Source organism: Saccopteryx bilineata, chromosome 1, assembly GCF_036850765.1.
Source record: "Saccopteryx bilineata isolate mSacBil1 chromosome 1, mSacBil1_pri_phased_curated, whole genome shotgun sequence".
Classification (NCBI taxonomy): Eukaryota; Metazoa; Chordata; class Mammalia; order Chiroptera; family Emballonuridae; genus Saccopteryx; species Saccopteryx bilineata.
Genome location: NC_089490.1, coordinates 314929564 through 314942940, shown reverse-complemented (window position 1 = coordinate 314942940; position 13377 = coordinate 314929564). Strand labels below are relative to the sequence as shown.

At 38.1% G+C, this 13377-nt stretch overlaps 1 protein-coding gene across 2 annotated transcripts in view; it reads right to left on the bottom strand.

Annotated features, from left to right (window-relative positions):
* Positions 1-10531, bottom strand: part of LOC136320485 (caspase-13-like) — a 44836-nt gene extending 34305 nt beyond the window's left edge. Inside the window, exon 1 of one of the 2 annotated variants that reach the window (XM_066253657.1) lies at positions 10435-10531. Coding sequence is in view for 1 of the 2 variants with exons in the window: in XM_066253656.1 (XP_066109753.1) it covers positions 1098-1104 (7 nt within the window). In the remaining variant the exon portion in view is untranslated. Of the gene's footprint in view, positions 1-1097; positions 1164-10434 lie in introns of those variants that run through there. The other variant, XM_066253656.1, reaches the window with a different exon arrangement.
* Positions 10532-13377: the final 2846 nt, after the last annotated feature.

The following is a 13377-nucleotide window of genomic DNA, read 5'->3' as shown; positions in this document are numbered from 1 at the left end:
CTGTCTCCAGGATCTCTTCCATTCTAAACTCGTGGGTGCCCACAGACAGAATTCTAATCTAGCTAAGTCAAAGCATTGTTGTACTTACACTGTTCTCCTTGTTTTGCTTTGGTGAGTGACAGGCAGGACACAAGGAGCTTCATCTGTGCTTGATTATGTGTGTGGAAATCAGATTCAATAATGGTCACTTCTTATCATTTTTATTTCTCTTATTTAGGAACACTAGCCTGTGGTGTTCCTGTCACACAGAGCAGAGCCTGAACTTTGATAATATTTGGGTATATGAGCATTCAGGGAAGACCCACATAAGAATCTCAGAAAATGAGATCACACCTTTCTGGCATTTACTTTTCCTTCTATATACCAGAAAAACCCAACTGACTTATAGATCTCCACCCTCAAAACGAGAAAGAATATTGATCAAGGATGAAGGCTCCTTCCTTTCTTTTCTAGTTAAATATTGCTCACACAAACTATATAGAACCTGGTAAAAAAAATGTGAGTCGATTTTATCTTCCAAATATATCTCCTAAAGATACTGAGATAGGGTATATGGCAGAAGAGTTGCAATCAATAAAATCTACAGGAGCTGTCAAGAAGAAGCTTGTCCCCCCCATCCTGACACACACATACACACTAAATTTATAACTTAAAACTGGCAGACACCTGCTCAATTTAACATAAGGACTAATTTCACCTAAGGCTAACCAGGCTAAACAACATACCCAGCCTCCACGGTATGAAACAAAAAGCCCCCCTAGGACACAAAGCAGCCAATGAAGCTCCTTCGAAAAATCTCTGCATCTTTCCCTGGAAAGATTCCGAACATTTCTTCCCCTAATTAAATACCCTACCCCTCGATTAAATGAACTTCAATAAAAAGAGCAAATTCTGCTAGCGGAAAGCTTCTCTGCCTGTGGAGTAGCTCACTCTCTCACTGCTTCAGTAATAAACTCACTTCCACTTTCAACTCTGCGCTGGCTTACATTTAAATTCTTTCCTATGCAAAGCCAAGAACCCACTGTGGGTCTTGAACTCTAGGGTCCCTGAACACAAACTCATCTCAAAATACCCACATCGACACAACAAAGTATTACCAGCCATGGCTTCTGTGTCTCTCTTCTTAGGAGGAAGACAAAAAGAAAAACAAAACAAAACAAAACAAAAAAAACCTCAGGACAATCAGGATCTTCCTGTCAGGCAGAAAATGAGAAAATGAATATTCATAGCTTGAGACTTATATTCATTAGCTGTTGCTTCAGTCATGTGAATAGCTACATATAAACACACTTTTTTTTTTTTTTTAAATGAAACTCATAATGATATCATCTCTCAGGATCTCTTATGAAAGAATGAAGTAGCGTTCTGTAGGCTGCCTTTTTATTTTGGAGATTCTTTCCTTTGCTGTGCAGAAGCCTTTTAGTTCAATGCAGTCTCACTTGATTATTTTGGCCTTTGTAGTGTGGGCTTTTGGTGTTGCTGGGGCAGGCCACCTCAAGATATCCCTCAATCTCATATTGAGAATTTTGAATTAAAAATCACTTGAAAAGCAGCAGGAGCTTCTGTAGTCTCTCGAAATGCAAGAAATAACACTGCATATGGTAGGTACCTTTCTATGCCAAAGGGCTGAGAGACAATATTATCAAAGAGTTGTTAAACCCTGGCCCTGGCCCTGGCCCTGGCCCATGAGTTCAGGCGGTTAAGAGCATCACCTGGAAACAACACAGTTGCAGGTTCAATCCCCCAGTCAAGGCACACATGGGAAGCAACCAAAAAATGCTCTACTGAATGGAACAACAAATACTTTTCTTCCCCTTCCCTTCTCTTTCCCTTCCCCTCTCTGTCTCTTTCAAGATCAGTAAAAGGTTAAGCCCTGGACCTATAGCTCGGTTGGTTGGAGTGTCATCCTGGAGCATAGAGATCGCCGGTTTGATTCCCCAGTCAGGGCACATTCAGGAGCAGCTAAAAAAAAAAAAAAAAAAAAAAAAGTTATTAAATCCAGAGTCAAAAAAGCCTGTATAAACAAACTTTGTATGTTCTTTACTAATTTACTACTTAAACCTTATCCTCGCTCAGATTCCTTTCTCATTAGCACTAACTTCCTTTGTCCTGTCAATTTCTCAAGAATTTACTGTTTGTCTAAAAAGTATAAAAGGTATCTAGTTTGATCATTTCTTTGAACCATTTTATTCTAAACATCAAATTGGGATTTTCCTGTACACACATTTGTTTTTTATTCCTTCTGTTAATATAGCTTTGTGTCAATTTTACTAGTCTACCTATAAGAACTAAAGAAGGGTAGAAGGGGGAAATTCTCTCTTAACTACAGTTTCATATCCGAAAAGTCATTGCCAAGATCAATGTCAAAGAGCTTCTCCCTAGGTTTTCTTCTAGAAGTTTTATGGTTTCAAGTCTTGCATGTAAGTTTAATCCATGTTGAATTAATTTTAGTGAGTGGTATAAGATAGGAATTCAATTTATCTATTTTGCATGTGACTATCTAATTTTTCCTACACTGTTTGTTTATTTATTTATTTTTGCTTAACAATTTGTATTTTTATTAACAGTTTTTAAATTTTTAAAAACTTTCTGCCTTGTTACAACAATTAAATGGGAAGCCACAATTACAATTCACAAACTGTGACTTGAGAAATAACACACATTCCATCAGACATTGAAGTAGGCAGTTAGGAATGAACAGAGCAGGAATGTGAGGCCAGGTGCAAGGCCTTGTAGTTTTGCCTACTGCATGACACCTCCCTTAAGCATTAACTCCTAATGATGACATCTAGGCCTCAGCTGTGTTTCAACTCCAGGTCCAAAAAAGCAAAAAAGCTAGGTGAAGGCCATGGCTGACATCAGGAACAGTTTGGGTGACTAATGATCCCTCCCCTGGAGCTGGCCAATCAATGGAGACCACAATTTTGTAGAGACACACTAAGAAAGCTAATGACTATTCTATTGAGAGCCTCCTGTAAGACTTCCAGATATCAAGACTGCGGAACCTGCAGCTTTCTCTGTGAAGCACCCCTAAGCTTGCCTCCACCCCTTCTTTCTTCTAGGCATTCTCTCCCCTGCTCCAGAGCACCCCTGAACCTCTCCTTCCATTTTTGTTTCTCAAGGCACCTCTATCTCTCCCCTGAGCTCCAGAGCTTTACTTTCGTTATAACTTGTTTCCTGAAACTATTTCTAGTATGGCTCACTTCTTCTACCTCTGTGACTTTCTAAATAAACTTTGTCTTATAATTAGAGTCTTGGCTCTAAAATCTTCTTTTAGCCAGATCTCAAGTACAGAAGTAGCTGAACCAACATCTGGCTTGACTCCATGGTATAGTTTTTTTCACTGTCAACAGAATGACACCAACCCCTTTCCATTTTATTCATTCAAAAGAGTCCACCACACAAGTGTCAAATATGAGCATTGTCATTTTTTTCTTGGAAGTAGGGGAAACCATTTATTCAGGTGGTATTTTACAATTCTGGAAAGTGGTTTTGATATCACGAGTTGCAGGAATAGAAACCATAACTAATTTGGAGGACGTTTCTTTGTAAGGCCAGGGACTGCTCAGCTGTAAGACTGCTCTTGTGCTTTAGTGAAGTGCCTGTCAGCTTCAGCTGGCTGAGTTGTCCCGGAGGCTGAAAGAGGAAGTCTGCTTTCCTGCACTGATGGCAAAAATTCTTGTAGAGCGAAAGGAGTGTTCTCTGCAACTTCAAACCTCCCCCCACCCAGAAGCAAGTTCTCAAACTTTTCTGGAGCTGCTTTCAGTCATCTGATCCTCTATCACAATGACCTTTTTCTATACCATTAATTGAAAAAAACTATCCTCTCCCACTGAGTATTCTTCACTCCCCTTCAAAGATTTAGTTGACCATACATGCCTGGGTTCTGTCTCTGTTTCATTGATTATGTCTGTTTTTATGCCAGTGACACACAGTTTTTATTACTATTGCTTTAAAATGTGGATTAAAATCAGGAGGTAAGATCTCTCTGGCTTTGTTTTTTTTTTTTTTTGTTTTGTTTTAAGATTACTATGGCAACTTAAGGTGTGTTGTTAATTAACCCCTTTGATTAAAGAGATTAATATACAAAATATATAAGAAACTCATATAAATTAATAACAAAAATACAAGTAATATGATTTAAAAATAAACAAAGAATTTGAATAGGCAGTTTTCTCCAAACATAGAGGGTCCATAGGTAAATGAAAAGGCCCTTGATAATACTAATAATCATCAGGGAAACACAAATCAAAACCACAATGAGATCTCACTTCACATCTATTAGGATGGCTGTTACCAAAATGACAAGAGATAACAAGTACTGGCCAGCACGTAGAGAAAAGAAAACCCTTGTATGTAGTTTATAGGAACGTAAATTGGTACAGCCACTCGTGAAAACAGCATGGAGTTTCCTCAAAAAGTGAAGGAATAGAACTACCATCTGATTTAGTAATCCCATTCCCGGGTATATGTCTGAAGGAAATAAAATCACTATCTCAAAATAATGTCTGCACCACCATATTAATTGAAACATTATCCCCAATAGCCACACATGGAAGCAACCTAGGTGTCCATCAATAGTTAAGTGAATAAAGAAAACATTATATATTTATTATATATAGTATATATATTAAATTTATATTATTACATATTCAGTCATGAAAAAGAAATAAATTCTGTTATTTGAGACAACATGGATAAATCTTGAGGGCATTATACTAGGTAAAATAAATCAGGCAGAGAAAGGAAACTACTGACATGTGAAATCTAAAAATGCTGAATTCATAGAAATAGAGAGCAGATTTTTAGTTGCCAGGGATTAGGGGGTGGAGGAAATGAGGAATGTTAGTCAATGGATATAAACTTTCAGTTATAAGTTAATAAATTCTGGGGCTTTAATGTGACTAAAGTTAGCAGTACTATATTAGATATTTAAAAGTTGCTGAGATTTGCCCCAGCCAGGCTATTCAGTTGGGTAGAATACTGTCCGATATATCAAAGTTCAATTTTCCGGTCAAGTCACATACAAGAATCAACCAAAGATTGGATAAATAAATAGAATAACAAATTGATCGACCTCTCTTTCTCTTTCTTCTATCTTCTTCTCTCTCTAATATCAATTAAAAATTTTTTTTTAATTCCTGAGAATAGAACTTAAATATTCTCATAAAAAAAGAAACAGTTATATATGTGAAGTGATAGATGTTAACTAACTTCATTGTGGTAATTATTTCACAGTATAAACATATATCAAATTGTTACATGTACATCCTAGATTTATACAGTATATATCAATTATATCTCAATAAAGCATGGGGAAAAATAAAGTAGCAGAATTAAGCATTGACCTGGAAGATTTTTTTTTTTTTTTTTTTTTTTGTGACAGAGACAGATATGGGCAGACAGACAGGAAAGGAAAGAAATGAGAAGCATCAATTCTTCATTGTGCCACCTTAGCTATTCATTGATTGCTTTCTCATATGTGATTTGATGGGGGGGGGGGCTGGCTAAAGCAGAGTGAGTGACCTGTTGCTCAAGCCAGAGAACTTGAGCTCAAGTTGGTGAGCTGTACAGGCTCAAACCACATGAGCCTGGGCTCAAGCCAGTGACCTCAGGGTTTTGAACCTGCGTCCTCCGAGTCCCAGTCCAATGCTCTATCCATTGTGCCACCACCTGGTCAGGTGACCTGGGAGATTTCTAAACTGAAAATTAACTCAGTCAAAATTAATGCAAGCTTCCAAGCCCACGGGCCCCTTCTTTCAGCTTTGGTTGCCATTAGCCAGCCACCAAAGACAGGAGAGCACTTCTTGGAGCACCTGCACAGAGCCTCTCTGCTCCCAACATCACAAACTATACAAAGACTTTACACTTGATCTTAGCCAAAAGGCCGAGAAGCGATTATACAAAGACTTTAAAATAATGTTTGTTCTTAGCATTTAGTCTTTATTTGTAATAAAACACCAAAAGCAATTACAAAAACAACTATTTGATGAGTTATTTAGACAAGCCTGGCACTTAGCATCAGATGACTGAGAATTTCTCTGTAGAAACAAAATAATAAGTGGCTCCACAGGCTGCTTATAACACAATTTCAAGTTCAACAATTTTATGTCTGTTATTCGTCATTGGTTTTTCTTTAATCATAACCCATGTCCTTATGCTAAATTTCTGAATCAATAAATTAAGGGCTATAAGAGTTTGTTAAAAAGTCACTGTTTGTATGATAAAATTGGTCAATGAATTATAATATTCCTGTATTCTAACCCTAGTCTTTTCTACTCTTTAGCTCTATGGTCCTAAACAAATAAATGACCCTTTCTAGGTCTTATTTTGTAAACTGCAAATTAGGAGTATTTCATGTACCTCCAATTCACATAGATTTTGTAAAGAGCTAATGAGGTACTTTCTACCTAGCAAGACTGAGCAACTAAAACTCATGAATCCTGGTTAAATATGTCTGAAATATTTTATGGGGCATGTTTATCTAAACATTTAGATCTTCTTTATAGTAAAATGATTATATGTTATTTAGCTGAAATTTAAATTTGACTGCTTTTCAGCATTTTGTCTGGCAACATTATGAACATTTGGGCCAGATCATAATGTGTTGTAGGGGCTCTGCTGTGCATTATAGGGTGTTCAGCAAGATTGCTTGTTTCCACCGACTGGATTCCACTAATACTTCCACCGTGGTGACAACAAAAAATGTGTCCAGGCACTGCAAATTGCCACCCCCTTCCCCACCCTCACTTCACAATAAGCCAATAAGTTTATTTAATACACAATTATATAAAGCTGTGTACACACACATTTCAATTATCTATTAGTTTAATATACATACTGATAGATATGTGTATTCCAAACTGCCCTCTCGATGTTCCGCTTATCTGTAAGACCTCACCCTTACTGGACTATTGCCCCTGAGACAGAGGAATTCCTAAAAGCTGACAAGTCGCCCCAAGGAGGGGCTCCAGACATACCAGGACTTTTGATTCAACCCCCATGTGCTTGAAGCTCCCAAGGAGGAGCATTTCGGACATACCAGGACTTTTGCCTCAGTATCCCCTCAGGCTCTCCCAAACACTATATAACTCGCCTCTAGTCTATAACCCAGTGCACTTCTCCTGGAGGAGTGCCCTAGCAGGTCTTTCTCCTCTAATAAAGCCTGCACATCTGGTGATGGAGTGCCATCTCATTCTTACATATAATGATTATATAAGGTGGGTAAATTCAAGTCTATTCAATAAATGAGAAAACTGAGGCACAGAGAGGGTAAACAATTTTCCCAAGTCCATCAGCAAGTAAGTAGCAGAGCCAGAATTTAAAGTCAGATGTTTGGGCAGCAAAGTATGGTGATTCATTCTGCCATGCTGCCTCTGAGAAAGAGGACACAAATTGGATGGCAGGTTTCAGCACATTGTTAAGAGCTTAATAGATTGCATTGATATTAGAGTTAGTTTGGTGTTAATATTTTATACAGCCCTGAAAACAGGTGTTGTGCCATAAGTTCATTTAATACTTTTTTTACACACCATCCTTACAACCACCTTGTGAGCTAGAACAGGCAGGCAAATAATAGCAACATTCTCTGATGAATAATTATGAGCCTGCATACTTGCCAGAGAGGTGAAATGAGCCTGAGTGGGAATCTAATTATTCTGATCCCTGGGCCAGCTCCTATGTGTCAAAGCAACTTTCATATTGAGAATTGTGCCAAGTCCTAAAAGATGACAAGGAAAGTAATATTGAGGGTCTGCTTTCAAATAGCTTAGCTAGTCTGGGGGACAAAAGCATAAGCATAAGAAAAAAATAGATATTACAATAGAAGAGAGTAGAGCATCCACTAAATGGTAGGGCAAACCAGGAGTACCATATTAGAATTTTAGAAAAGGATGGATTTAAAAGTGCTTTGGGTTTTAAAGCAAGGCAAGACTTTGAATGTGCAAGTGAAAAAGAAAGGGACTGTATTTAAGGAATATTTACTAAGTGCTAGGCATTGCTGTGAATGCTTTACAATAGGGTATTGTTCACTTAACATCCCTGCAAAGAAATGTTCATTTTTTATCTCTGTTTCACAGATGGGGTAAAGCTCTAGATTTAAACTCTTTCAGGAGGTGACATTGTTAATATCTGGTAGAAATCAAATGTAAACTAACTCTCCCAATTCCAAAATTTAAGCTATTTTATTCATGTGCAAATAGTAGAGAGGAAGGGCGAGGTTGGGGAGGAAAGGTATTTCCTTTGAAAGAGAGAATGCTTGTGAAAGCAATGTTCAAAGAAAATGACCCAGGTGAACTGGTTTCTTCACAAAGGACTTTTTTTACTTAGTAATATTTTCTGTTTATTTATTGTCTGTCTTCACTTCAGAATGAATCCCCAGGAAAGAGTGACCTTGCCCATCTTCATTTCTATGTCCACACATCACCTAAAACAATGGTTGCTTTCTCCTGGGTAAGCAGCACACCAGTATATGGTAAAACACAAATGTTTTACAGTGAAAGAAGAATAATGTCTACATAGCAAATTTGTTACTGAAAATTAATTTAGAAAAAATATTTGATAATACAGAAAAACTAATTGAAAATTAAACTGAATACATTTGTAGGAAAGGTAAAAATGAGGTATGAATTTAATCATAATACCTTCCCCATTTATTTTCATCCATTAAATACATATTTATAGTATGTCTAATAAATTTAAAGCTCTGACTTAAAATCTGAGGATTCAAAATAAGAATAAAGTGTTGTCCTTTCCTTAAATATTTTTATTGACTACACAGAGATTCAGGCATGTAAATCATTCACTGGTGTTAACAAAATTCATATCTACACAAGGTGATAGATAACATTGTTAGATGAATAGGTTCGGCTATATCTTTTGTGTAGAATAAATGTCCTGGGGTATTTTGTTCTCATAAATTTAGTAGGTGCTAGAAAAACTGAATATAATCTTACATTGTATTAATCTCTTTTTTAAATTTTATTTAGAAAATTAAATTTAACAGGGTGACAGTGTGGCCAGTAGTCCTGGCTGTGGCAACCATGCACATACAGATTCTCATTGAATTCAGGCAGATGGTAAAGAAACAGTGAAACCAAAAAATGGTGGGCCATACCTTTATTAAAGTCCTGTACTGGCCGATGAGCAAACAGGCAGGAAAAACATTTTCCTTTCACTCATTTAGAGCTCCCAAAGCCCCGACACATTCTCCAGTTCCACAACCAAGAGAATTTTTTCTCTGGTTTTCTTTTAGAATCAAAGGGCTCAGTCTCAGCGGAGCTACTCTGTTTCCCAGAAAATAAGATATCCCCCAAAATAAGACCTAGTACAATTTTTTTCAAGCCTAGAAATATAAGGCCTCCCCTGAAAATAAGACCTAGCACATCTTTAGGAGCAAAAATTAATATAAGACACTGGCTTATTTTCGGGGAAACAGGGTAGACTGTTGTACATGGAAGAGTCACAAGAAATTCTTGATGGAATTCAGAGTTTGGCTGGTTATGCTGTTGTTTGTGATGACATGACTACAGTATACTATTAAATGTTGATTTTTTGTTCAACAATAATTGTTAATTATTGTTTATGGAAAAATAAGACATCCCCACAAAATAAGACCTATTGTGTCTTTAGGAGCCAAAATTAGTATAAGACAGTCTTATTTTGGGGGAAACACAGGAGCAAAGTCCCTCACCTCTGGTTCTTCATCTGTACACTTTCTCACTTCTCAGCCAACATTCCTCTTTAGCATTCTGCATTCTCTCTGTTCTCGGTCTGCAAAGATGGCTTCTTTCTGCCTCTTCTCCTTCTTCTCCTCTCTTTTTAAAACTTTCTGGCATGAAAACCTCTCCTCCAGCAAACATCAGCAAAACAATGGCCCTTCTTAAGCAGGAAGGTAATTTGCAATTTCACAGACCACATATACGCGGTGTTGCCCAGTGCCATTTTGTAACAATAAAAGTGAGCAAACTCAAAAAATACATTTTTTACAAACTCATTTGCCCAACAGTGACACTGATCAATAAGAGTTCAAATCTTAACCTACTTAAAAATATTTACTGTGACCCTACTAAATGTGCTTAGTGAGAATGAATAAGTTATAGAATCTTGGTTTCATAAAGCATACATTTTCACAGGAAAGAGACAGTTAATAAATCCACAGAGCAATACACATTATTATTGCAAATTATAGTTAATATTATTGGAGGCCCAGTAGTCGTGGCTGTCACAGCCAGGCATGTGCAGCTTCCATTAGATTTGGACAGATGGTAAAGAAACAGAGGAGTCAAAAACTGGTGGGCCATCCCTTTATTCTAGCCTCACAACCAGCCAGTGAGTAAAAACAAACACATGGGGCACAAAAACCCACTCACACATTCTTTGGTTCCACAACCAGGAGAATGTGTTCGAGTTTTAATTAGAATCAAAGGCCCTCACCAGCTCAGTCACCTCTGGTTCCCCATCTGCACATCTTCTCCCTTCTCATCTCTGCACAAACTGGCTTCTTCAGCACCCTGTTATCTTGGCTGCTTCTTTCTGTCTTCTCTCACTCTGCAAAAATATGGCTTCCTTCTTCTTCCTTCTTTTTCTTAAAACTTTTTGGCACGAAACCCCTCCTCCAGCACACATTAGCATAACAAGGCCCTTTCCCAAGCAGGAAGTTAATTAGTAGTTTCACCTGGCAGCAGCCATTTTTTAACAGTAAAAGTGAGCAAACTCTGAAAATACAAATTTTACAAACTCATTTGCCCAACAATTATGAAGGAAACCTGTGTGGGTGTGGTAGGGGGGTGTATCTTTAACAAATTGCTACAAATCTAATGGCTTAACACAGCAAAAGTATATGATTTTATACTTTTGAAAGTCAGAAGTCTGAAATGGATTTCACTGAGCTGAGATCAAGGTGTCAGCAGTGCTGTGTTCCTTCTAGAGGTGCCAAGAGGGAATTCTGTCTCTTGCCTTTTCCACCTTCCTGTAGCTGCCCAAATTTCTAGGCTCACGGTCTTTTGTTACTTTGACCACTGCTTCTGTTATTATGTCTACTTCTGTGACTCTTATTTCCCTTCCTTCCTCTTTTCCTTATAAAGAACCTTGTAATTATGGGTGCACCTGGGTAATACAGGGTATTCTCCACATCTCAATGTTTTTTATTTAAATATGTCTACAAAATCCCTTGTATTAAGTGAGAAGGATCAGATTTTGACGTCCCAAAATATGCCTTTTAGGGTATTAATTTTAAGCTCATTATTTTTAAGAAACAAAAGACACAGAAAGAAACTTTGACAACCCCACACTTGCCTAACAGAATTCAGATAGAAAAACCTGTTTAAAGGAGGGAAGCTATTCACCATAGCATAAATTAATCATGTGGCAAACAGGCAGTACTCAAGTAACCTGTTTGGAAGACTCCCATCTATGTCTCATCGTTTCTGGATGGGCCAGCAAGAATTTATTTATCACATGATTGCCCTTTCTCATCTCTCTGCCTGCCTACTTTCTCTCTATAACATTAGACCTCTGCCTTCCTCTATTTAGTCCAGAATGGCATGCAAATTTTAACTGGCCAATGCTTCCTTAGATCTCATGTTCTTATGGCACCCTTATATGCACTTATGTATGAAATTTGTTCATGTTGTCTTGTTAATCTGTCTCATGTTGATTTCTTATTTTTTTTTTTTTTTAGGAGAGGAGAGGAGATAGTGAAGCAGACTCCCACATGTGCCCTGACTGGGATCCACCCAGCAACCCCATCTTGGCCTGATGCTCTAGTACCTAGTCTGAGGCTGATGTGCTTCAACTGAGCTACCCTCAGTGCCCGGGGATCATGCTCAAACCAATTGAGCCACTGGCTGTGGGAGGGTAAAAGGGAAAGAAGGAGGAGAAGGAGTTGGAGAGAAGCAGATTGTCACTTCTCTTCTATGCTCTGACTGGAAATCAAACCCCAGCTGTCCATAGGCTGGGCTGACACTCTATCCACTGAACCATTGACCAGTTCCTCTCTCATGTTAATTTGATTATTAGTCCAACCATAAAAACTTAAAAAGAAAAAAGGAAAAATTATTTTTTACTCCTCCATGGAGCTAACATTCATAGTTTCTAATAATTAAGATATAAACCTATTTGGATGTTCATTATTCTTTCTAACAAAAAATTAATGTTGGAAAATAAGGCAATGAAAGCAATAAAATTTTAATAAGATAGAAAGTTCTAACTATGTAGGCAAAACTGTGTATTCAATAAAGCAATTTTATTCTAAATCACTTCCAGAATATTTCTTTCATCTCTGAGTATTGATTTTAAATAATTTTTAGCACACTACATAAAATGAAATATTTTAAATCTGGAAGTTGAGGGCATAGGGAAACTGCAAAGTGTAATACAGTCTGGTTATTTTGAACTCATATTATAGTACATTAAAACTTGACAGAAATATATACTTGTTATAATACAACAACATTTTCACCTTAAAAGTAAAAAGTTTCAGCCCTGGCCAGTTGGCTCAGTAGCAGAGCATCGGGCCGGTGTGTAGAAGTCTCGGGTTCAATTCCCAGCCAGGGCACACAGGAGAAGTGCACATGTTTCTCCACCCTTCTCTCTCTCCTTTCTCTCTCTCTCTGTCTCTCTCCTCCCCTCCCACAGCCAAGGCTCCATTGGAGCAAAGTTGGCCAGGGGTTGATTATAGCTCCATGGCATCTGTCTCAGGTGCTAGATCAGAGGTCCCCAAACTACGGCCCGCGGACCGCATGCAGCCCCCTGAGGCCATTTATCCGGCCCCTGCCGCACTTCCGGAAGGGGCACCTCTTTCATTGGTGTTCCTGGAGTACTGTATGTGGCGGCACCACAAAGCACGGCATGTACAGTACTACTTCCGGTGTTGCAGGATGCACACGTCATGGCTCCAGAAGAGGGTTTGATATGGCAAGCAGTGACAAATATGGAAGTGGACATTGACCATCTCATTAGCCAAAAGCAGGCCCATAGTTCCCATTGAAATACTGGTCAGTTTGTTGATTTAAATTTACTTGTTCTTTATTTTAAATATTGTATTTGTTCCCGTTTTGTTTTTTTACTTTAAAATAAGATATATGCAGTGCGCATAGGGATTTGTTCATAGTTTTTTTATAGTCCGGCCCTCCAATGGTCTGAGGGACAGTGAACTGGCTCCCTGTGAAAAAAGTTTGGGGACCCCTGTGCTAGATTGTATCTGGTTGCAACGGAGCCACACCCCAGATGGAGAAAGCATCACCCCCTAGTGGGCTTGCAGGGTGGATCCCGGTCAGGCGTATGTTGGAGTCTGTCTCTCTGCTTCCCCCCTTGTCACTTCAGAAAAATACAAAAAAAAAAAAGAGTTTGAACTATAAACTTAAATTATTAAATAAA